This window comes from Engystomops pustulosus, chromosome 3 (genome assembly GCF_040894005.1).
Source record: "Engystomops pustulosus chromosome 3, aEngPut4.maternal, whole genome shotgun sequence".
Classification (NCBI taxonomy): Eukaryota; Metazoa; Chordata; class Amphibia; order Anura; family Leptodactylidae; genus Engystomops; species Engystomops pustulosus.
In genome coordinates, this window is record NC_092413.1 from 91,246,981 (window position 1) to 91,272,367 (window position 25,387).

Below are 25,387 nucleotides of genomic sequence, written 5' to 3' on the forward strand. Positions count from 1 at the left end.
GTCAATAAAATTTCCTTGCAACCAATGCGGTGTGACTGGAGTCCAAGATTTTCCTACACTATATGGGATTGGGACCCTCTCCGGAACACCTGCACCGAATATTGATTACAGTGTGCTGCCAAAATCCAATTTTTTACTTAAAATAAGTTTTGATCAAAATATTCTCTTCCTCCTTAAAATTTCCAAATCCCAAATTATTTGCCAGTGTCGGAAATTCCTTCATTATAACAGTTGAAAAATAATTGAGAAAAGGGCGCTCCTATAGTGCAGTAACCTCCTTTTGAGAGTGTGAAAAAAGTAGTATTAAAACTACTAACCTGATGGGGTTGTGCAAACGGCAACAACTCCAAATATCGCTTATGTCTTTTTTTGGCGTCCTCCTGCAGCCACGCTCTTGGGGCAGTTCCTTCTCTAGATTGGAAAAACCAGGGTAAAACTTACAATAGTGCTTTTCTGTTCATGATGAGCATTTGAAGGGCACTCAATGACTCCAAATACCAGATGACAAAGTTCCAGGAGGGGTCGGGGCATTGTGATATTCATAACATTGTCAATTAAGCAGATAAAAGGCATGTAGTTGATTTGTGTTGTGGCACTTGCATTAGTTATAGTTCACTGTGAAGAAAACATGGGGTCAAAGGAGCTCTCTATGCAGGGGAAACAAGCTACTCTTAAAGTGGTTTTCCCACAAAGGAAAGTTAGGCCCGTGGATAGGGCGTAACTTCCCTTCATGGGAAAACCCCTTTAAGCTGCGAAAACAGGGGAAAAAAACATCCAAAACAATATGAGGAGTGGCAAAATCTACATCCTGAGAAAGAAAGCAATGGTGATGAATTCATCAATGCAAAAAAACCTTCACACTCATGGAAGACAACAGTGGTCTATGATAGCAGACTAATTTCCATGGTGAAGAGAAACTCCTCCACAACAGCTATCCAAGTGAACAGCACTCTCCAGGTTGTAGGTGTATCTATACCAAAATCAACTATAAAGAGCAGACTAATACTGAGGGTTCACAGCACTGTGCAAGCCACTCATAAGCCTCAAGAAAAAAAAGCTAAAAAAATAGATTTGACTTTGCTATAAAAGAACATCTAAAAAAGTCAGCACAGTTTTGGAAAAACCTTCTTTGGAAAGATGAAATCAAGATCAATCTTAACCGAGATAATGGAAAAAAAAAAGTATGGGGAAGGTGTAGTGCAGCTCAAGATCCAAGGCATACCAACTCATCTGGAAAACACAGTGGAGGTAGTGTGATGGCTTGGACATACATGGCTGTCTGAGGCACTGGGTCACTAGTGTTTATTGATGATGTGCAGTGGCATAACTTGAAGCTGATGGGCCCCGATGTTAAATCTGTTCCAAGCCCCCAACTGTAATGTATTGTTTATAGCACTAGTCTTCTCATATGGGAAAGTGACACATTATTGTCCCCTCATGCCTCTTGGGCCTAGTTGCGACCACTCTCCCTCAAGTTATGTCCTTGATGATGTGGACAGAAGTAGCTAGATTAATTCTGAGATATTCAGAGGCAACTTATGAGTTTATTAAAGCAAAGAAGTGGAATATTCTTAAATGTCAAAGTCATTCACCAGATCTCAAACCACTTTAGCTGCATTTCACTTGTTAAAGACTATACTTCAGGCAGAAAGGTCCACAAACAAAAGACTTTAGGCGGTAGTCGTTGACAAAATGGTTTTCTACCAAGTATTAGAAACTAACATTTTATTTACAACTATTTTGTTTGACCAATTACTTTTGAGCCCCTGAAATGAAGGCATTGTAGCACATTTACTTAGACCCTTGCGCCAATTTTCTGTCAAACTTTGCATGTTTTTTCTTGTGCAAACTGCGTGCACATGTATTTAAGAAGTGTCTGAAACACATATGTGTAGCACTCAACTCATCTGTGTTGTGGCTGCACTTTATCCAATGCAACACTAATTTCTGCACATATAGGGGCATTTTGGTGCACAGTCGGACCATACACCACATTTAACATGCAGAGTCCAACAGAATTGTGTTGCATGCCCTGTGTTAAAAGTGCACCAAAAAATAAGGAGTGCCAGATTCATGCAAGGAGCGCCAGATTCATGCAGAACATGCACCACAATTCATGAATCTGGCGCTCTCTGCACAAAACACAGGCAAACTGCACAAAGTCCAGTTTGCAAAGTTTTTGATCAATGTGCTCCATTGTGTTTAACCCCTTCCTGCACCCTGACATAATTCTACGTAATAGGATGACGCCGTGGTCATAGTGAACGTGGCGTCTATAGTGCATTGGAGTGGTGATGCACGGAAGTGCCGATTGTTGCCATGGCAACCCTGCAGTCCAATAAGGACCCCAGGGCTGCCTAAAGTAGCAGCCTGTTAGGATTGTGATTATCGCGCTTGTCACTGAACCGGTACGGTGAATGGTGTTAAAAAAAACGCCAAAAAAAATTATGACATTTTCACATCATAAATAGCGCATAAAGAGTGATCAAAAAGTAACATTTCACCCGACATGATACCAAGAAAAAGCACAGCTTGTCCCACAAAAAATAAGCTCCAAAACAGCTCTGTAAACAAAAAAATATAAACGTTATGTTTATATTGGAATGCTTATTACATTAAAACAATGGGGCTCATTTACTAATGGTCCGAACGCTGCACTTACGTCGGATTTCCCGAATATTTCTTTTTTGCCCTGAATTGCCCCGGGTTTTTGGCGCACGCAATCGGATTGTGGTGCATCGGCGCCGGCTTGCATGCAACAGAAATCAGGGGGTGTGGCCGTCAGGCAATGCGACGGATTCGGACAAACTGTGAAATTTGAAAAACGGAAATGTGTCGCAAGATCAAGCACTCACATGCACCAGGAAGAAGCTGGTGAACTCCGGCGGACCTCGGCGCAGAAGTGGCACACGTAGGAACTCGGACGCACGATCTTAGTGAATCGCGCCGGACCCGAATCCTCATCGGACAACGCACTGCGGGATTGACCAGGTAAGTAAATCTGCCCCAATGAATCCACACAGGGTAGACTTAATTTTTCACATTAATATGTCTTTTAATAACTGCATATGACACAATGAAAAAATAATTGCTTAGGTATATATATATTTTCTGCTCACTTTGTGTGGAATTTGTGCATTTAGTTTTTCAATTTTTATTCCAAAACTGCATAACATATAGAGACCTTGGTAATAAAACTGAAAACATGTTGTGAAAGAATGCTCTAACTGCAATCAATTAATATTACATTTACAGGTTGTTCAAAATAACACTACAAATAACAATTTTCTCTATTAAAATGAATACACCATTACATTTGGCACAATAGGCATTGTTTTATTACTGCAATCCATCCGAGAGAACACTGCAATAGAAAAATTCTTACTCCCAATTTATTGCTGCCATCTGGTGGTTAGAATGAGGCATGAACAGTTGTAGTAAACTATTGGATGCTTATTTTCATTTAGTTTACTCAAGTTACATTTCTCATAAAAGTCACATATGCCATTAACCCCTTAAGGATGCAGCCATTTTGTAACTTAAGGATCAGCCCAATTTTTTGTAATTTGAAATTTCTCTTTATATGGTGATAACTTTTGAACACTTTATCTTGTCATATAGACATTGTTTTTTGTAGCATGTTGTACTTCATATTAATGGCAAATTTTGACATGTTTCACATTTATTTATTTTACAAAATAAAATATGGCAACATTTTTGAAAAGTTTGCCATTTTCAAAATTATATTTAATAGTTTTACCACCCAAATTAGTAACTAACATTTCCCTTATGTCTGCTTAATGTTTTCATAATTTTTAAAATGTCTTGATATTTTATTACGACGTCACATGGCTTACAAATCGAAAATCAGTTTTCCATATTTTAAAGGAGATTTCAGGGTTGACTTTTTGGGGATCACTTTTGTTTTTAATAAGCTCTGAAACATATAATATTAGAATCACCTCTATGAATCACCCTGTTTTCAAATCTGCACCCTTCACACTATTCAATATTACTTTTAGGGAAATTGTTAACCCTTTGAGATCTCCATAGTAATTAAAACAGTATAAAGGCCAAATTTAGAATCATCTAATTTTGTTGCTAATGCATACATTTGACCCTAAACATTCACAAAAGATAAAGAGAAAATCCCCATTTTAAAATTTGTTATGCAATTTCTCCCAAGTATGGAAATATCCCACATGTTTACCATACTAGTTGTATGGGCACACAACAAGGCACAGGAGGAAAGAGGGGCCATGCATTACTCAGTTAGGCTTTATACAGAAGATAGTGGCTAACTTGCCGGTCTGAATGATGAGACCCCACAGATCACGAGAATGGGGTTCCGATGGAGTCCAAGGTAACTCTGTCTGAACCCTTTGTCGCTTCCCAAGATAAGCGGAGCAGACGGCTGCACATTTCCTTTCTGCTCCATTCATCTCTATGGAACAGATGAATATTGCCGAGCCTGGTACTTTTTCTTTTTGTTCACTGTATACCCTATGTAACATGTTATCTTTATTCTATTGGTCAGTACAATTATGGTGATGTGTCTTATATATATTTCTATATTTTCCCTTATATTTTGCTAATTTTGTAGGATAATACTGTGGGGAAAACCCCCATAATATTTGCATTGCCATTTTGCAAGTGGCATAACACTTTTAAATTGTGGTCTATGGGGCTGGTTGAGAGCTTGTTTTTTGCAGGACATGTTGTAGTATACAATAACCATTTTTGTATGGCTGCTTGTTTGATCACTTTTTATTGAATTTTCTGTGGGACAAGATTGGTAAATAAACTCACACTCGGACCCAAACTTTGGGTACACTTAAAGGGGTATGCATAAAGGGTTATTCCCACGAAGACAAGATTCTTAAATATACAGAACATTACTCCTATTTACCAACAGTATATAAAATGGCCCCAAGGCATATTATTGTGTCTAGTAAAGTTTTACAGGGAAAGTCTGTAAAACAGAGAATGCTTGTTAGTGCCAGTGCATGGCCGTAGCCCTTGAAATGGCGCTGGTAATTTTGCGGAATTCAGACCCGAACCCGAGGTCCACTCAAAACTATTCTCCTTTTATGACTTTTTAACTGTCATTTATGTATGGCAGAATTTTATTTTATCAACTTACCCCAATTATTGATATAAGTTCTACAAATGATTGTCATTATTTTTTTTCAGTTGCTTACCCAGGCTGCAGAATGGAAGTTACAGACCAAAATGTTGAAAGATCAAGAAACTGTACTAAAAACACAGGTAATCTCAGATAATACTAGAATATTCAATTTACTCACCTAACTAGAAATGCAGAATGGGTAATGTAAAATAAAAAAAAATTGTTTTAAGTTAAAAAATAATATGCCCAATGATCAAAATCAAACTTAATAAACCTGGGGCACTCCAAGGCACTGTGACTGTGGTAATCTTCTAATATTTCTTATCCATGGCCTCTTTCCTTCTAAATTCTACTTTAATGCTTATGCTAATGAATCTGATGGGCTCCTGGGAGTGTTACCAGAGCCACTCAGTACTGCAGCTTCACAGGCTGTTGCACTGTGCAAGGAGCATTACCCCCTCCCCCATGTCAGATTGCAGCTAGAGGGAAGGGGGAAGGGCAGAGGATGCCAGGTTTATCATGGTTGACGTTGACGCTAAAGTTCCTTTAAAACTTTGCCAACACCTGTTGGATGTGGCAATATAAGAATCCACAGCTAAAGTCTAGACCAACAAAGTCATTAAGCCACTTTGATCATGTCAGTATTTTGGTAATTATTATTTCAATATTACCTCAGTATGTTTATACTACAAACATAACGTGGCTTACAAATGATAATGCAAAGTATTGCCCAAAATATGCACTATGATTAAGGCCTTAAAGAGCTTATTCCGAATCTGCGATTAGGCATTATTGGGTTATGCATAGTTAAAAAGGTGCCTATGACCTTCCAAGAGCAATGCCACCCTGATATGCAGGTTGTGTGTGGTATTGCAGCTCAGATATTTCGATCCGGATGGAACTAAGCTGCAATAGTACACATAATCTGTAGATAGATGTGCTGCTTTTTACAGAAGAAAACATATTTTTTAAAGTCCACACTTTGCAGTTTTCACACAGCTTTTTTACACATTTTATGCTTCTACGTCAAAGAGTAGGTCCTAAGAGGGGAAGTAAATTGTTCTCCCTAGTTTCAAATGCATGTTTTGTTGTGGCTGGTGAATATGCCTTATAGGGGTTGTCCAAGACTGTATATTAATAAAACCTATTTACTTACCTCCCGGTATCCCGCACTGCCATCTCTGGTCTGTACCCCATGTAAACAAACAGGGGCACAGAAGCGGCACTGCGTTTATCTTCTGGCCAGCTGAGGTGGTCGGCCATGCCCACCAGTCCCGCATTTGTTTTACAGTCTCGGACAACCCCTTTGAAAAGCAAATCTTCTAAGCTCTTTGCAAATCATGACTTTCCAATAATTAATATTTATTCTAGTGTAGACATTTCAATACTAGTGTCATTAATAATAATCTTATTTTTATTATAGCAGCATGCAAGAGACAATTGTTACGTTCTAGAGGATACAAAGCTTATCCAGATCTGCCACATAATCATTTGATGAGGCTTCCCAATGATATTTCCTTCCTTTTAAGAACTGTGTTCTTAAAATCTTCTTGCTTCTACATCTACATTGAATATTACAGCATAAAATAAACTAAAGCAGGAGAAAATGAACTCCGAATACATTGAAACGTCTAGTGACAATCTTGAATGGATATGTTAATTATGATTTCCGAACAGCATATGTGATCATTAAAATGCTAAATAGGGGAAATTTCACCAATGTTTGACAAAACAGTTATGAAAAATGTTACAATTTAGATTTGCCTGCATTGATTTATAACACTGATATTTCGAAATGAATCTGATTTACACAAAAGCAAGTACCATTTATCAACATCCTGCTAATTATTCTCAATTTCTTCTCTGGCAGATTGCGCTGTACTCAGAGAGGTTTGATGAGTTCCAGAGTTCATTGTCGAAAAGCAATGAGGTTTTTACAACTTTCAAAAAGGAAATGGATAAGGTGAATATTTTTCCTTTGTATTTAGATGCAATGTTGTTCAATAAAGGGTCACTAGTTGAAATTTGACTTTTGTAGAATATAAATTCTTGGGATCAGGTGTTTAAAGAGGCAATTAATACACAATCACTCTCCATAAGTGAGACAGTGGGGGAAGGGGGAAAATCAGCCACAGACGTGAATATGGCTGTTTTCATAGGATAACTTCTGCCTTTTATATGAATGCGGAACAATTAAATCCCTGACATCTGATTTCTAGTCATCAGGACAATTACATGTAAATGTCATATGTTCAACACACTGAGCTGCACTCAACATCCAGTTATAGGGGGAGATATATCACAGGCTGGTACTCGTGCTCCAGTGTATAATGGAAGCCCCATCCCTCCAATGCCGCAAAAAACCTTGCAAACATTAAAGGTGAATATAAAAAGGCAGTAGATCTGGAGTTTTGAGGAGCCTAATTTCCTCAGAGGTGCTCCTTGCTGCGCTCCCTGATATCAAAGATACAGCCATTAAAGGTAAATGTTTGCATAGTCTATTGATCAGAATAAGCCAACTCTGCTGCTGGACGCACCCCTTCCATGCCCATGTGGCGTGGAAATGGAGTGAAGGGAAAAAAGCTGTGATAGGTAATATGATATGATGAACACTGTTGTGCTAGCAGAACTGAAGGAAGCCACCTATCTAGGCTAAAAAATACACACACTAATGTGTGGTTCAGCAATGACATGGACTAGCTGAGTTAGAAACACGTCCAGTCACTCCATTGACCGCAGTAATCCATGGGGGGGAATATGCTCTTTGCTCGCATGCCTCCCATTCTATATTCGTGAATAGGGAGTCAACTGTGAGGTGTCACTGCAACCCACACTGATCACTATTGGGGATGTAATGTTACCACGAGGCTTTGTCTGAAGAGCACTGTGAGGAATGACTAGTAGTCCTACATTTTTCCCCAATGAGCCTAAACTTTACACGAAAAATGTCATGTGGGCATGATCTGAAAGTGTTATATCCCATATATGTTGGTTAACTGCTGTATGGGCACACGACAGGGCATAGAATGGAAGGAGGTGCCATTCAGGGCTGATTTGCATTGCCACATTTTACAGGCTATAAAATGTTAGTTTTTTTTGTATTGTGGACATATGAAGGCTTTTTTTACAGTATGAGATCCACTTTTCAGCTCTATTATTAAGGGGGATTACATAGCTAATTTATGAGATTTTATTAACTCTTTCTTGGTGGGGATAAAAAAATCATTTAAATTCTGGTTTAGGCTTTTTTTTGGTGTCTGTTCATAATACCATACCAATAATATGTTATCTTTATTCTATGGGTCACCACGATTACGACTAGAACCATTTTACATATCTTTTTATGCTTGACTTGTTTTGCAGAGTATAGGACTCATTTGGTGAGATATTTCCTTGTTTTTGCAACACCATGTTCAAAGAAGCATGAGAATTTAATTTTTTTGTATACGGAGCTGTTTAGGGCTTTTTTTGCGGGGGAAGCTATACTTTTTATTGGCGTCATGTTATTTTCTTTCCATTTTTTTGAGGTTGGATGTGAAAATATTATAATTGTTTGCATGTTTTTATTTTATTTATTTTTTTACGCTGGTCATAGAATAGGTTCATTTTATTTATTTTTTTATTGGTTGCTACGGGCATAGACAATATGTATTGTTTGTGTGGTGGTTTTCCTTGTCATATCTAGATTTCAGTTACCGAGATTTTCATGGGGCATTAGCATATCTTTATTCTTTTTTTATTCTATTTTATTTTTTATTTACACTTTTTTGAATACATTTTTACGGTTATACAATGTCCCAGTGTGGGATATAAACAAGTGATCATTTGATCACTTGTTCAATGTACCATACTACAATACTGCTGTATTGCAGCATATAGGCATAGGCTGACAAACACACTGTTAGATCACACACTGTGCTTTCAGTTTGTGCTTTCAGCATGATCCAAAAGGCATGACCCCAGGGCTGCCATGGGAGTGGTCAGCACGGATAGCTAGGACGTATATGCAATTCAGTATTTGGCAACAGACTGTATTTCCCAACATATGTGTACGTCTAAATGCAAGGGGTAAAGGGCCTCTGGATATTCAGACCCAGTAAGTTATTCTCTCTGCATTAAATGAAGCAATGGGAAACCACAAACCCTACCTCTCACTGTGGTTGAAGCCCCTCTGGGTGTTTAGAACCAGTAATTCTGTCACGGGTGCTCCCGCGATCCATGTTGTACACCCATGCCCCTCTCGGTGGTGTGGTCCCCGCTGCCGTGGTTCCTGCTGCCCCAGTCCCAGGCCAATATTCACCACTCCACGCTCCTGCTCCGGATCCATCTAGGCCGCACGCATCCCCGTTCCTAGGGCGTGCACGCCAGCTCTTCAAGACTTAAAGGGCCAGTTTCCTCCTGATTGGCGCTGGTTAATCCGGCTCAGCCTTATAATCCGGCACCTCCCTTCGTGCCTTCCCGGATCTTCAGCATCATTTCCTGCTAAGCGAAAGCCCTCCAGTGTTCCCTGTATTTCCAGTGTTCCTCCGTGTTCCTGTGATTCCAGTGTTCCACTGTGTTCCAGTCTTCCGTTCCTGCCTGCTTGTACCGTGTGCCAGCTCCTGTGTTCCTGCCGTGAGTTCCAGGGTATTCTTCCAAGCTGTTCTCCTGCTGTCAACAGGCTTGGACTGTGTCCTGCATTTCCATACTACCTGCTTTGTGGCAGGCTCTGGTAAAGACCAGGTGCCACTGGTCCCGGGTGTCGGCATGTACCATCATCTTCCGTGGTGGTCCAGAGGGTCCACTGACTATTTCCTCCTGGTACTCCCTAGTACCCTCCGTGACCCCAACAGTTGTCCCTACGAACTGTCAATGAAATCCATTGTGACATATTCAAATGCAGAATAATATTTGAATTTGAAGCTCCATTAATGCGGAATTGAAAAAAATTTGAATTTGAAGTTCCTTTAATCCAGTATTGAAACAGCAGCTGTGAGCTGCTCTGGGTATTACCCAACTACTCCCTCTACTCCTCATCCCTATCCTCCTGCTCCAAAACTGTTCCTTGACTGGACAGTGCAGTAGCAGACCAGTCGCAGACCACTCCAACCTACGAGCCTTTTGTGGAGTAGCCTGGCACTTGTTTCTCCTCTTCTTCCTCTTCTGCCACTATTATATCCTCTGTCATGACCTGGAGAATATTTTCTAGCAGGCGAAAGACCGGGATGGTGGAGCTGACAGTGGGATCATCAGCAGTGACCATATTGGATGCATATTGGAAGTAGTGCAGCTCTGATAAAAATGTCCCTTATGGAGGTCTAGTTGGTGGTGTTAAAGTGCTGCAGGTCCCTACTTTGGTGTTTTGTAGCTGGAATTCCACAATTGCTTGCTGCTGCTAACACACACTTTCCAGGATATGTAAAGTGTAATTCCACCTAGCTGGTACATGACCTATGAGGGAGTGGGTGGGGAGGCCAAACTTCTTCTGCAGTGCAGCAGCCAAAGTTGCCCAAAGCTTCTACAAGTTTCCGTCCATTGTCACACACTACCCTCTGTGTGCTCTTGGACCCTAGTTCACAGCTTCCCATGGTGTGTGGTCTTTCATTCAGAGGAGTTTTAGCATGGCATTCTGTTGTTTCCCCATGGTTTTGCTAAAAGTGGTACTATGGGCGCTCGGGACCAGCCACCACTACATTAACCCAGTGGGCAGTTAAGGAGATGTAACATCCTTATCCGTGTTTACTGGTCCACATGACACTTGTGAGGTGTACCTGGGGAATAATAGCATTGAGCAGTGCACATTTTATCTTGTCCAAAACCTATTGGTGCGGGGACTGCCTCCCAGGAAAATTTGTGGTGGCTGGGAACTTCATACTAAGGGATATCTGCGACCATCAGATCTTTAAAGCTGTCCATCTCCACCAGCCTGCATGGGAGCATTTTAAAGGCCAGCAGTTTGGAAATTCTCATATTCAAGCTTGTGCTTGCGATAAGCCAAACTTTCACTTTCTCTCCATGATTTGGAGGATGGAGAATTGAACAGATGGTGTGAACAGGCTTGGTGATCGTAGTGCTGCTGGTGGTGGCAATGGCATCACATCCCATGGAAGTTGATGCACTGTCTTTCATGTAATTGACTAATGCCTCAACTTTTTGTGGCCTGTCGGGGCCTACCAGTACACGTTGGTACCTGGTACCGACTTGCACAAAAGATACTTGGAGCAGGTAGAACACGTCCTCTCCCTGCAGCACCAGCTATCATCTATCATCTTATATCAGCTACACCACAGCCATGTCCTTGTCCCTTAAATTCTCTCCTCATTTTAAAAGACCTGCAGTACCAAACAATACTGTGACAACACCTTTACAATCAAGGTATTACTGGACGCTATTCACTGACAATAAGACTTCCCAAGTATTTTGGTGCGCCATTCTCACTGACCACACTTTTCTGAACTAGGTAGAAAATTGCAATATTCTCTGACAACATTACTTTTCTGAACCAGGTAGAAAAAAAACGCAATATTCCTGACAAGAAGACTTCTGAAATAGGTAGAAAAGGGAAATATTCTCTGACAACGAGACTTCTGTACTAGGCAGAAAAGTGCAATTTTCTCTGACAATTTTCTCTTTTCTAAACTTGGTATTTGTTTGTTTTCTGTGACTGAGCACTAGACAAAGACAGGATCTTCAAGAACTTGCTGGATGATGCAGTAAATGCTAATAATCAGGTCTATCAGGAATATCCCTGCACTGATGCAATTCTTCGCAGTGCTGTTATAAGGACAATTATTTCCGATTTCCCTAATTATAGGAGCCTCTTATTTACACCTCAGTGGCCTGACAAGGGTTAATTGCTCCTGTTTCACAAGTCCCTGCCTAGCTGACTCTCCCTATGAGGAGTAGAAATCCCTCCCTGGTTGTCTTCCATGTGTAATGGCGTCTGAACTGATGCAGAGGCACAGGTCCATCCCAGCCAATCAGATATGCCTACAGCAGACATGTCTTTGGTTATTAAGGGGCTTTAAGATGTTTGATTAGCTGCCTCTCCAGTCAATCAAGCAGTTTCACACTTTTTTCCTGAACTATTCCACTTGTCCCAACCAAGCCCCTGCCAAAGGGTGAAGGAGGAAAAAGCGTAGACGGCATTGTTTTGTCTGGGTCGGGTCTCTTCAGTACATCATAGGGAACTGGTTTGGCTGAGTGAGAGGCCTGTGACTAGGGTCGGGAAGTAAGAGTTCTCCTTACGGAGACTGACAATTAAGGCCGCCATTTAGCCGTGCAGAGTCTTATAGCCATGGACAACCCACTGGGGGATTCTGGGAAAATATAGATTTTTTAGGATGGGATAAGGAAAACCACACCTCTTTTAGCTACCTTGTAAGGCAGCTCCCTAGACATCAAGCATTACCTGCAAGAGGTCTTATGACATGATGTGGGTAAGACAGCTAAGGCTTTCTTTGTGGCTTTTCTATATGGACACTTTACATGTTCAGTCTTGTCCATTGGTTTTTGCCATTTTGCTTAGATTCTTTTTCTCTTCCCCTTGATTTCAAGATTGACCCTCTTTTTCTTGATTTGATTTTAATAGGACACTCACTTATAGGGAAAGTAGTTAGGTGTTCATACAAAGGTTTGACTCTAGACGGTTGAATATATATGCACTTTTCAGCATTTTTTGCATTTTTTACACTTCACAAATACTTGATAACTTGTGTTGCTCTATCACATAAAATATGAAATTTATAGATGCAAGTTTGTGGTTGAAAAATGGTGGATGAATACTCACTGTAATTTACTCACTGTAGATGTAGCACATTAATTCAGTATTGTGGAACGTGTTTTATAGCATAGGTTTATTTTGGTTTAATATTTTACCAAACAAAAGTATTGCTTTTAATGCAGGATAAATTATTTCTGCTCCCCAAGACCTGACAACCTTATAAAATATTAATGTCATAATAAATTCACTCTTTGAACAGTAGACAGAAATGTAATTACCTTTGTTTAAAATACAGTGATCACTTTGTCGCTCTGACAATTCTTTCTTGAACACTTTGTTCATTTTATGTCTGCGGCATCCAGGTCTTTGTTTTTATGATTATGTGCTAACTGTAATTTGTGTTGTGAATTTCTAGATGACAAAGAAGATAAAGAAACTAGAAAAAGACACAAACACCTGGAAAACGAGATTTGAAAATTGTAATAAAGCTCTGCTGGACATGATTGAAGAGGTGAGAGATGTTCTATCAAATCATTGCTGGACAGTATTACAGTGGATTGCTAGGTTTTTTCTTCAACCTTTGTATTTTGACAGTTTCAATTATTTATCTATTGTCAAAACAAACTTTACTCGACCCTGACAAGTACCAAACACTTCCAAACGATCAATCTGGTAAAGAAACAACATAAATCTGAAATGAAAGTGGTTTTCCTACCAATGGTATTTATATCCACAGTCCTTGTCAGATTTGGCATTTCATTCCCCTAAACAAAAGATAAAACGAGGTATTCCCAGTTTGGGTATTAACCCAAACACAGCTAATTTTCACCTTTAGGACACCAACCGATTTTTTAAATCTGCCATGTGTCACAATGTAAAGTTTTAACCAGAGTCGTAACTAGGAGAGGCTGGGCCCCGTAGCAGATTTCTGCATGGGGCCCCCCTTCCCCTTAAAAAAATATATACAAATTTAGGCTGCATTCACATAAACATGTGCCCGCATGGCTATAGCCCGACAGGCACACGTCTGGCATGCTGGAGAGAAGGAGAGGTGATCGCGGTCATTTTTACGGCCAAAGATAGAGCATGCTCTCTCTCTTTTGCGGCTATGACTCGAAACAGTGAGTATTCGTTGTTCTCACCGTACCGAGCCCAGTTCCTACAGACGCCTATGAGGGAAGTATATCCGGCAGCAAAGTTGCAGCCAAATATACGCCCCCCATATGTTCTTGTGAATGTACCATTCTACAGACATGTTTATAAAATTACACACATTTATACACTGATATATACACACCTTTATTTACTCATATACACAGACATAAAGTTCTACGCTTGTATGCTCGCACCCATGTACATACGAGTATACAATTATACACACACATTTATGCACTCATATACAATTTGGTACGGGTGCTCCCGCGATCCCTGTCTCGGATCGCGGGCGCATCCGTGCTCCTCCATGTGCCCCCGCTGCAGCCCGGTCTTCTCACTCACCTCTCCCGGCTCCTGCTCTTCCCCGGACTGCGCGCGCCCTAGGAGGCGGGGACACGCGCGCGGCTCCGGACGAAAATTTAAAGGGCCAGTGCACCGCTAATTGGTGCACTGGCTGAACACCTCACCTTTAAGTATCCTGCCTCTTCCTGTGTCCCCTGCCGGATCTTTGTGCCTCACAGCCTAATAGAAAGCTTCCTGGTGATTATTCCTGCGTTCCTGTGTATTCCTGCGTTCCTGTGTATTCCTGCGTTCCTGTGTAACCAGGTGCCACTTGGATTCTGGTCCCAGGTGTCGGCTAGTTCCATCTCCCGCGGTGGTCCAGAGGATCCACTGATCCTGACAGTAAGATCCGGCCAGAGATCCCGCCGAGGCTCCTCCTCCCAGTCAGCCTGATCCACCAGTCCCGGCAGATTGCAGCACAGCGGAATCAGCTAGAGCAAGTCACCGCCATGCTACAACAGCTACTAGCTACCCACCGCTTCTCCTGAAGTGGCCGCTGCGACTCCTGCTACCCCGGCTTATCTTCCTACTGTTGAACCCAGGCAATGCCTCTCTTTGCCCTTGCACATAGGACTCATGCCGTCGCAATTTGCCACAGAGTGGTCCAAGGTTGCATTTGTCCTCAGCCTTCTTTCCGGGAAAGCCCTGGCCTGGGCTACTCCGCTTTGGGAGAGAGAGGACCCGGTTATGTCTAGCCTCACCACGTTTCTGTCAGAGTTCCGGTCAGTCTTCGTGGAACCAGCACGAGCCTCCTCTGCGGAGTTTGTATTGTTGAACCTGCATCAGTGCAACTCATCTGTGGGAGAGTACGCAGTTCAATTCCGCACCCTGGCTTCCGAACTTGCTTGGAACGATGCAGCCCTCATCGCAACATTTAAGAAAGGGCTCTCTTCGCAGGTCAAGGACGCACTGGCAGCTCGGGACCTTCCATCTACCCTGAGTGGCCTCATCACCTTGGCCACTCGAATTGACGTTCGGTTTAAGGAGCGCGCTGAAGAACCACGCTCCGAATATCCCCAAGGATGTGTTAGACGCCTTCCTCGCCTGGCACCAGTCTTCCAAAGCCGCTCCAGCCCCTGGCAGAATCTTCTGCTGAGGAACCCATGCAGGTTGACCGAACCTGGCTCACTCTACAAGAGCATCCAGACGACGTCAGGAGAACTTGTGCATGTATTGTGCCAGCCCACAGCACTTCGCCCAGGAAATGCCAGCACCTAGCACCTAACGCCAGCACCTTCTCAGGAGAAACGTCCCTAGGTGTGAATAAAGCTTCTCCACGCCTGATTTTCCCCGTGCTCCTCAGCATTGGCACCGGTACTCCGGTCCAGGACTCGGGCTCCACAGCGAACTTTGTAGATGCTGCCCTGGTCACCGTGCATTACTTCCCGGTGGTTCGTCTTGAGAAGCCCTTGTCCATTCCCTCAGACAGTGTCCAGAGTCTCTCTGTGCCCATCTGGTTTCGCACTGAACCGCTGCTCCTTCAAGTTGGTGTGTTACATAAAGAGAGACTCTCCTTTTATGTGTTGTCACAGTGCACTTCCACTATCCTGCTGGGTCTCCCCTGGTTGCAGCATCATGCCCCTGTTCTGGACTGGTCTTCTGGGGAGATTCTCCGTTGGGGTCCAGATTGTTCCTCACGCTGCATGACGTTTCCACATCCGCTCCCTGTCAGGACTGCTACCTTGTCTCCAAGCCTCTGGAGGGACTTCCAGCTCTGTACCGGGACTTTGCAGATGTGTTTTCTAAAAATCAAGCCGAGACCCTTCCTCCACATCATCCCTATGATTGCCCCATTGACCTGCTGCCTGGATCTTCTCCACCAAGGGGTCGGGTGTATCCGCTCTTGGTTCCTGAGACTGCCACTATGTCGGAATATGTTAAGGAAAATCTGCAAAGAGGTCTCATCCGCAAATCCTCCTCACCAGCTGGCTGGTTTCTTTTTTGTCACTAAAAAAGATGGCTCTCTCCGCCCCTGTATAGACTATCGCGGTCTTAACAAGGTCACCGTTAAGAATCGCTATCCTCTGCCGCTTATCACGGAGCTATTTGATCATCTGCGGGGTGCAAGAATTTTTTCCAAATTAGATCTTTGTGGGGCCTACAACCTCATCCGCATCAGGAAGGGTGACGAGTGGAAGACCGCCTTTAACACCCGTGATGGGCATTTTGAATATCTAGTTATGCCCTTCGGACTTTGTAATGCGCCAGCCGTTTTCCAGGAATTTGTGAACGATATTTTCCGGGACTTATTGTACAGTTGTGTTGTGGATTACCTGGATGATATCCTTGTGTATTCTGCTGATCTGGAGTCCCACCAGTCTCATGTACGGCAAGTTCTCAGCCGCCTCAGGATGAACCACCTCTATGCCAAGCTGAAGAAGTGCCAGTTTCATCAGAAGAGCCTTCCATTCCTCGGCTACATAATTTCTGATAAAGGTTTGCAGATGGATCCTGCCAAGTTATCTGCGGTACTTCAGTGGCCACGGCCAGTGGGACTGCGAGCTATACAAAGATTTCTGGGCTTTGCTAATTATTATAGACAATTTATCCCACATTTCTCATCTCTGGTGGCGCTTACGAAAAAGGGTGCTAATCCCCGTGTCTGGCCACCAGCGGCAGAAGAAGCCTTCACGAAATTAAAAACTGCTTTTTCCTCCGCTTCAGTCCTTACTCAACCGGATACTGAAAAGCCGCTCCTGGTGGAGGTTGATGCCTCCTCCGTGGGCGCTGGGGCAGTCCTTACCAAGAAGGGGCCTAGGGGCCAAACATTCACTTGTGGTTTCTTCTCCAAAACCTTCTCCTCCGCGGAGAGAAATTATTCCATTGGAGATCGGGAGCTTCTAGCCATCAAGCTGGCTTTGGAAGAGTGGTGTCATCTGCTGGAGGGAGCCCAATTTCCAGTCAGCATTTTCACGGACCACAAAAACCTTCAGTATCTACAGACGGCTCAGCGTTTGAATCCACGTCAAGCCCGGTGGTCCCTCTTCTTTTTTCGCTTTGACTTCCGAATCCATTTTCGTCCTGCAGAGAAAAAGATCAAGGCTAACGCCTTGTCCCATGCTTCTGATGTTATGGGGGAGGACTCTGCTCCGAGGCATATTGTTCCTCCAGAGAGACTTGTGCTTGCCGCGCCGGTGGACCTCCGGCAGCTGCCTCCCAGCAAGACTTATGTTCGACCTGGTCTCCGAAAGAGGATCCTGACCTGGGGACATTCTTCTCGGGTGGCTGAGCAACCTGGGGCCTTAATTTCCCAGTATTCTACTGGTGGCCTGATTTGGTCAAGGACGTTCGGGATTTTGTGGGTTCCTGTGCCTCTTGTGCCCGCAACAAGCCCTCACGACTAAAACCTGCTAGTCTTCTGTTGCCGTTACCTGCCTACCAGCCCATGGTCTCATGTGGCTATGGACTTTGTTACGGATCTACCGCCATCTTCTGGCAACACCGTTATCTGGGTGGTGACTGACCGCTTTTCGAAGATGTATCACTTTGTCCCTCTACCAGGTTTGCCTTCTGCTCCACGTCTCTCCAGCCACTTCTTCCAGCATATTTTCCGGCTTCATGGTCTACCTCGGCACATCGTCTTGGATCGAGGTGTTCAGTTTGTGTCCAAATTCTGGAGATCTCTGTGCAACCAGTTGCAGGTGAACTTGGACTTCTCTTCTGCCTATCACCCACAGACTAACGGCCAAGTGGAGAGGGTGAATCAGACTTTAGGTTGCTATCTCCGCCACTTTGTCTCTGCCCGTCAGGACGACTGGGCCTCTCTTCTACCATGGACAGAGTTCGCTTACAATTGCCTGGACTCCACTTCTGCCTGTTCTGCTCCCTTTTTTATTAACTACGGACTGCATCCTCGGCCTACTCTTCCGTTACCCATGTCTGCAGATGTTCCTGCTGTGGAGGACCTGGTACGTGATCTGAAAGCCACCTGGGAGCAAGTCCACACCTCATTGCTCCAAGCTACAGCCCAGACCAAGCGTCAAGCACACAAAAGACGCCAACCATTTCCTGTTTTAGCTCCTGGTGACAGGGTCTGGCTGTCCGCCAAGTATGTTCGGCTGAAGATCCCAAGCTATAAATTGGGACCCACGTTTGAATGTCATTAGGCGCAGCAAAACATCTGGATTGGTAAGATAGATGAGGGAAATTTTTTGGTTATTTTTGCTGCGTGGCTAGTTTGGCGTTTAGTCGCAAACATGGCGCAAAAACGGTGCGCCTGAATGAAAAGGCGCAAAAACAACAGAAAAAACGAGTGATACATGTGGCCCCATATGTTGACATAATTTTTTATATTTTTAATTTTATTAGGATGTTAGGAGGCTTTCAATTCGAACAGCGATTTTCCAATTATTTTAGAGGGCAATTCATTTTTTTTAAGGGTTTACAAAGCTCTATTTATTAGAAACTTCCGACAAATCACCCCATTTTTAAGACTGGGCCCCTCAAGCTACTCAAAACAGCCCTTGTTAAGCTTGTTAATCCTTTAAGAATCTCACAAGAATTAAAACAAAAAGGAGGTGCTATTTGAATTATTTTAATTTTGACAATAAAATGATTACAGGCAGTCCCCGGGTTACGTACAAGATAGGTTCTGTAGGTTTGTTCTTAAAGGGAACCTACCACCACGATTCTACCTATAAAGGTATAATGGGTGGTAGGTGGATGTAAGGGACGTGGGGATAGCTCTTTTTAAAGCTAATCCTCACGTCCCCGCTAATTTTTGGTAAACTTTATTGAACTAATATGTAAATTTAGTTATGCGGCTAGTGGGGCGTGGAGTAGCTGGGCGGAGTAGCCGGGCGGAGATGCGCGCCACACACAACAGGGTAGGAGGAGTAACGTGGCTACTGGGGCGTGGCGTAGCCGCTCCGTGTAGCCTCGTGCCTGGCTACTCCACGCCCCAGTAGCCGCATAACTAAATTTACATAATAGTTCAATAAAGTTTACCAAAAGTTACTGGGGATGTGAGGATTAGCTCTAAAAAGAGCTATCCTCACATCCCTTACATCATCCTACCACCCGTTCTACCTTTATAGGTCGAATCGTGGTGGTAGATTCCCTTTAAGTTCAATTTGTATGTAAGTCCGAACTGTATATTTTATAATTGTAACCTCAGCCAATTTTTTGGGGGGGTCTCTAACAATTGAATTTTAAAAATGTTGGGTTGTCATCAGAACCAGAATAAACAATAAAGCTTAATTACAGACATCTGTGATAACTGTAAAAGCTGTTTATTGTAACCTGGGACTAAATTACAGTAAATTACATTAAGTACATTAAATTAACATCCAGAGGTTGGTTTGTAACTAGGGGTCGTCTGTAAGTCAGGTGTTCTTAAGTATGGGACTGTCTTAACCCTGAAATGTACACATTCATGCAGGATAAAATGGGAAAACACATCTCAGATTTTATTGTAAAGTTTCTTATAACTAGAGCAATACACCGCATGTGAATGTAAACTACTTTAGAAGCCCACAATTGGGCACAGTGCTGAAGGAGCCATTGAGCTTTTGGGGGGCAGATTTAAATGACGTTGTTTTCAGGCACCATTATGCATTTTACAAGCTGCTGAGGTACTAGAACAGTTTACCCCCCTCCCTCAAATGATCCTATTTTGGAAACTACACCACAGATGTTTTATGTTAACCAGTTTCTCTATTATGCCCCACACATGATCTCTAACTGCTGTAGGGGCGCACTGTGGGGCTCAGAAGAGTGGGCGTGTCTATTGGCTTTTAAAAGGTGGATTTTGCTGGAACACATTTCAGGTGCTATCTCCTATTTATAAAAGCCTCCAAAGAGTGGACACATTTTGAAAACTAGACACCTCAAGGAAAATAGGCACAATACACTGTTGTTTAACCTTTATTAGCTTTTTATGGGGAAAGATGAAAAAAAGTATTCTGTCTGATTTTTCCCTTTTTTCGTGGTTTATATACCAAATAGCATAGCTAACATGTTACTTATGTTCTATGGGTGAGTACGATTACGGTGATATCTCATTTGTATAGCTCTTTTATGTTTAATACTTATTTGGAGAGAATTTTTTTTTCTTTTAGCTGTTTTAGGGTTGCCAATTGCCGGTTGAGAGGTTGATAAGCCCTTTAGATGCTGCAGCCAAGTTTGACCACGGTGACTAAATGGTTAAACAGCCATGCAGAGGCTCAGCTGTCACATACAGCTGGCCTTCTGCTCAGATTGAAGGGCTCTGCTCCTGAGCCAGTGCGATCTCCATGACAGTGGAGAACGTAATGGTGTGCTAAGTACACACTCATCATTTACTACCCGCTCTTGGACTGAAGAAAGAGGTTCCACCACATGCAGGACCACCTCCTAGCACACAATTCTGTTCTAATGAACAGTCTATTTTTCCCTACTGTTGAATAGCTTTAACAAGTTATGCCACCATGACTTTGGGAAATGTCATGGTGAGCTTCTGTTTGGGCCACCATGATGTTCCATAACGTCATGTGGATCACACAAGCTCAGAATCAGAGCCTGTTTGATCCGTGCAATAGGTCGGCTGTATGTTACAGCCGAGCCTCTGCACGAGCAGCCGGGATCGCGATAGTTGCAATTCCAGATTCAGATTTTTGTGCATTCAACCAAACAAAAAAAAACCCATAAAAAGAGATCAAAAAGTCATATTCAGCCCTGCATGATACCAATAATAAGTACTACTCATCCTGCAAAAAATAAGGCCTAAAACATCTCAATCAACAAAATAATAAAAATATTACGACGCTTAATAGACGGCAATGCAAAATCAAGGAATTTTGCTCTCCAAATGAGATTTTACTTTGTAGAACAAGTCAATCAAAAAGAAGATAAATAAATGGGATATCACCGTAATTGTACTGACCCAAAGAAAATAGGTAACATGCTATGTATGCTATTTGGTGTATAAAACACAAAAAAATGTAAATCAATCACTGAATACATTTTCTTTTGCAACCCCAGCCAGAAAAAAACTAATAAAGGTTAAAAGATGGGGTATGGCTCCCCCAAATATAGTGTTACTGCAATCTTTGAGGGGTCTAGTTTTTAAAATGTGTCCACCCTTTGGAAATTTCTACTTCCCTACTATCTTAGGGGCTCAGCCAATAGGACATAGCACCTAAAGTCTGTTCCAGCAAAATCTGCCAATAGATGCTCCTTCCCTTCCAATCCCTGCAGTGCACCCATACAGCAGTTTGTGATCACATATGGGATACTACTGCATTCAGTAGAAACTGGGTAACAAACTATGGGGTGCATTTACTTATTTAACCCCTTCTAAAAATAAAAATTTAGGGGCCAAAGTAAGTTTTTTTGGAAAAGGATTTTCACTTGCACAAGCCAATGTAATAACTTTCTATAAAACATCTGTGGTGGTAAAAAGTTTCCAAAATAAGATCATTTATGGGTGGTTTACTGTTCTTGTAGCTCAGGAACTTTTCAAATATATAATGGCACCTCACAACGCCATCAAAATTTGCCCTCTAAAAGCTCAATGTCTCCTTCCATTCTGCATTGGCCCCTAAAGTAGTTTACATTGACATGTGGGGTATTGCCCTACTCGTAAGAAACTGAAAAAACACATCTGAGATGTTTTTTCTCATTTTATCCTGCATGAATGTGTACATTTTTATGACTAAATAATTATTTTGTCAAAATGTAAAAATTACAAATAGAACCTCCATTTTGTTTTAATTCATGTGAGATGCTTAAAGGGTTAACATGCTTAACAAAAGCTGTTTTGAATAGTTTGAGGGGTGCAGTTTTACAAATGGGGTGCTTTGTATGGAGTTTCTTATAAATAGAACTTTGAAAACGCTTACAAAGATGAATTGTTCTCTAAAAATAATGAATCTAAAATGTACTTGAAAATTGAAAATCGCTGTTTGAACTGTAAGCCTCCTAACGTCGTGATAAAATAAATTAACATATAAAAAATTAAGTCATCATAAAGCAGTCATCTGGTCAATGTTAGTTAGCAACCAATTTGGCCTATTAGACTAACGGTATGATGAGTATAACATTTAGAAATCAGAAAAATAAGACAATTTTTAAAATTTTCACCAAACTTCCATTTTTTACAAATAAGTGCAATATAAAATATAGCATTAATATGAAGTACAACATGTCCTGTAAAAAGAGTCTGAAAATAAAATCGGTAAGTTAAAGTGTTCCAAAGTTATAACTGCATATCTTGATACACGCAGGGTTAAAATGAGCTTAATCCTTAATGGGTTAAATAGCTTGCACGCAGCAGCATGTGGTGGGATACTGATTAGCATCCTTTGTTTAGTCTCTAGTTTCTCTAGTTGTGAACAAGTCTTCTAGGTCATCTAGTTCCCCCGGATTGGCTTTTTCTTTAACTGGTTCTGGGACTCAAGATTGCGGGCAAGAATGGGGGGTCACAAGTGCCACTGAGCTCATTGCGAGGGTTACAGGGTTGGAAGGGGGAAGGGTCCAGGAGTTCTATATGTACCAGGAATTATCTTGTGATTTTTAAGAACTAATGGTGGAGCTGCTGTTAATTTCTGATGCTTATATGAATTTTTGATGCACTTGTCATGTAATGTCCAATAGGTTTATCACTTAAAATGTTCAGTTAATTTCTATACATTTTTTATATATAAAATTGATGACATGAGTATTATACAGTACAAGTCAGTATGGCGTTTGTTACTAGACTTCTCATTATTGTTGGAAGTGGGATTTTATTATAGGCAATGTTACTTTCTTACTATTTTATCTTGTCACCCCGTTTTTCTGCAGAAAGCCATGCGGGCTAAGGAATATGAATGCTTTGTTGTTAAAATTGAGAGGCTGGAGAAGCTTTGCAGAGCACTACAGGAGGAAAGAATTGAACTATACAAAAGAATTAAAGATGCCAAGACAAGGGATGAGGAGGAGGAGGAAGAAGAAACTGCACCTGAGGTCCTGGATTCTGCTACAGCGGCTGCTGATGAAAAGTCTGCCACAGAGTCTTCTGTAATAGATGAAAAAATCATCAGAGATCTGGAAACTGCTTTTATGGTGACCCACACCCTCAAGGAACAAGAAGAAAGCAATCCTCAATGTCTACAATCAGAAGCCTGCAAATTGGCCACTACAGGGGAAAATCCTGCCCGGTCATTACAAGATGTAGCCAGCTCAGAATCTACAGAGCAGAAAGCTGCAGAAACAGAAGTACAACCTGTATCACCAAACAATGATATGGAGGATGTAGACTAAACTAGTTCTTAAAGTTATGTTGTGTTAGGTTTCTGTAAAATGTAGCTAGTTGGTTTCTTCATCAACATATTAAATATACATTCTTAAAAATGAATTTTCTGGAATTATATAAAATGCCCTTCTTTTCTGTGTCTGGCAATGTGCTTTTTGTGGATCTAATGAGGATTCATTAAAAATAAAAGCTACTTTGCCAGACACAGACCATAGAAAAGATTTTTAATCCTAATCCTTTGCCAAAACATGGACTAAAATAGACAACCGTGATAAGTCAGCCAATCATAGACTGTGCACTGGCTGGATTTCACCTTCTGACCAAAGTGCAGGACTCTGTGTATCATAGCAATATATTTTACAAGAAGTCCCAGCTTCCACCCAAAACACCAGCACCAAACTGAAATCATGATTATTCGGCACTGCAGTTCTGCAGAGAAGAAAGGAACGTTTGCTTCATATATCAGCACTGTGGTCAGTCCATGAAGTCCAGCCACTGCACTGTCTCTCGTCAGAAAGAGCCCATATACAGTGAAACAGTGTAGAAGTCACAAAATTATACAATAACGAGAGCCCATAAATACTACTATTGATTGTATAATAAGCTTGAAATTGTAGCCACGGGAGTAGAAATACAAAAGCTCCTGCCATGAGGGTCAGTGTTGGTCCTTCTAAGGGCTCATCCACAAGGCTGAGGGCTCAGAAGGTCGCCATAGACATCTATGGCCCTGTGCTTGCCCAGGATCTAGTCCAGGCAAGCACATCTGAAAGAACCCCAACACTGATTAGTTATTCACTATATCTGCCACTCATCCCTTAAGACTGTCCATACATCTCTCAACCTCCTCAGTTGGACAAGTCGGAAAATGGATAAAAACTGGTCTAAAAAGCCTTGATAAATGTTGTGTAAGGCTTTTCACACTGTTTTTTGGCGCAAAAACACCAGAATTGTGGCGCAAGTGCGTTAATACATCCCCCCCCCCCAATGAATTAGAATACTCCACAGATCATTTTCAGCTTGATACCTATTACAGAATCCAGAGCTCCAATCTTTAATTCTGTATTTGTGTGGTGGAAGCTCTGTGCCTTTACTTATTTAACCATTTGTTGGCATTTAATGTGTGGGTTTAAAATACTTGAAACCCATCACAGTGTCATTTTAAATCTATAACTAATTAAGAAAAAAATTAAGCTAAATTGTGTCTGGTTGTATACAGATCCTTGAATATATTGCCCTGTCTCTACCAGACATAAGGGGACATGTATCTTTATATCTGCTAGTTAAATTGTCTCATTTATGTGACTTTTGTATTTTTTGCGACTTTTCACTGCAACTTTTGCTGTTGTTTTTCAAATACACCATTGTCTGTACCTTATGCAGTGTGCCTTATGTATCTTTATTTTCCAGATGTTCCGTTTGACGTTTCACTTATGTATCACTTTTTTTTACTTATTTTTGCAACTTTTTAGGCGCAAATCTTCACCTGGTCCAGGGCAGGTGTAAAGGAAGTATTTTTTTATGGCCCCTGTTTTAACATGTACATTGGAATTATTTAACATACTTTAAATCTTTAAAAATTTTGCACATTAACCTGATTTTTTTTAAATTCATACATTTTTTCATTTACTTTTTTTTAAATGTATTAGTTACTTCTAAGGGTGAGGTCACACGTGACATTTTGTTGTGTTTTGATAGGTATTACAAAAGCTGAGGAGAGGTGATTTGCCTAATTACATTACTGTTAACATTTGGATTTACAAAACGTGATGTTAACACAAATATTAACATTATGGTAACACATGTGTTAACAGTTTTGTTAACTGTTGTAAATGCAAATGTTAACAGT

At 41.6% G+C, this 25,387-nt stretch overlaps 1 protein-coding gene across 1 annotated transcript in view; it reads left to right on the forward strand.

Annotated features, from left to right (window-relative positions):
• The window catches only part of TXLNB (taxilin beta), a 73,423-nt gene extending 48,507 nt beyond the window's left edge, over positions 1–24,916 (forward strand). The window contains exons 7-10 of the mRNA XM_072141385.1: positions 5,194–5,268; positions 6,999–7,091; positions 13,246–13,341; positions 23,091–24,916. Coding sequence (XP_071997486.1) covers positions 5,194–5,268; positions 6,999–7,091; positions 13,246–13,341; positions 23,091–23,549 — 723 coding nt within the window. The 3' untranslated portion in view covers positions 23,550–24,916. The remainder of the gene's footprint in view (positions 1–5,193; positions 5,269–6,998; positions 7,092–13,245; positions 13,342–23,090) is intronic.
• The last annotated feature ends 471 nt before the right edge of the window (positions 24,917–25,387 follow it).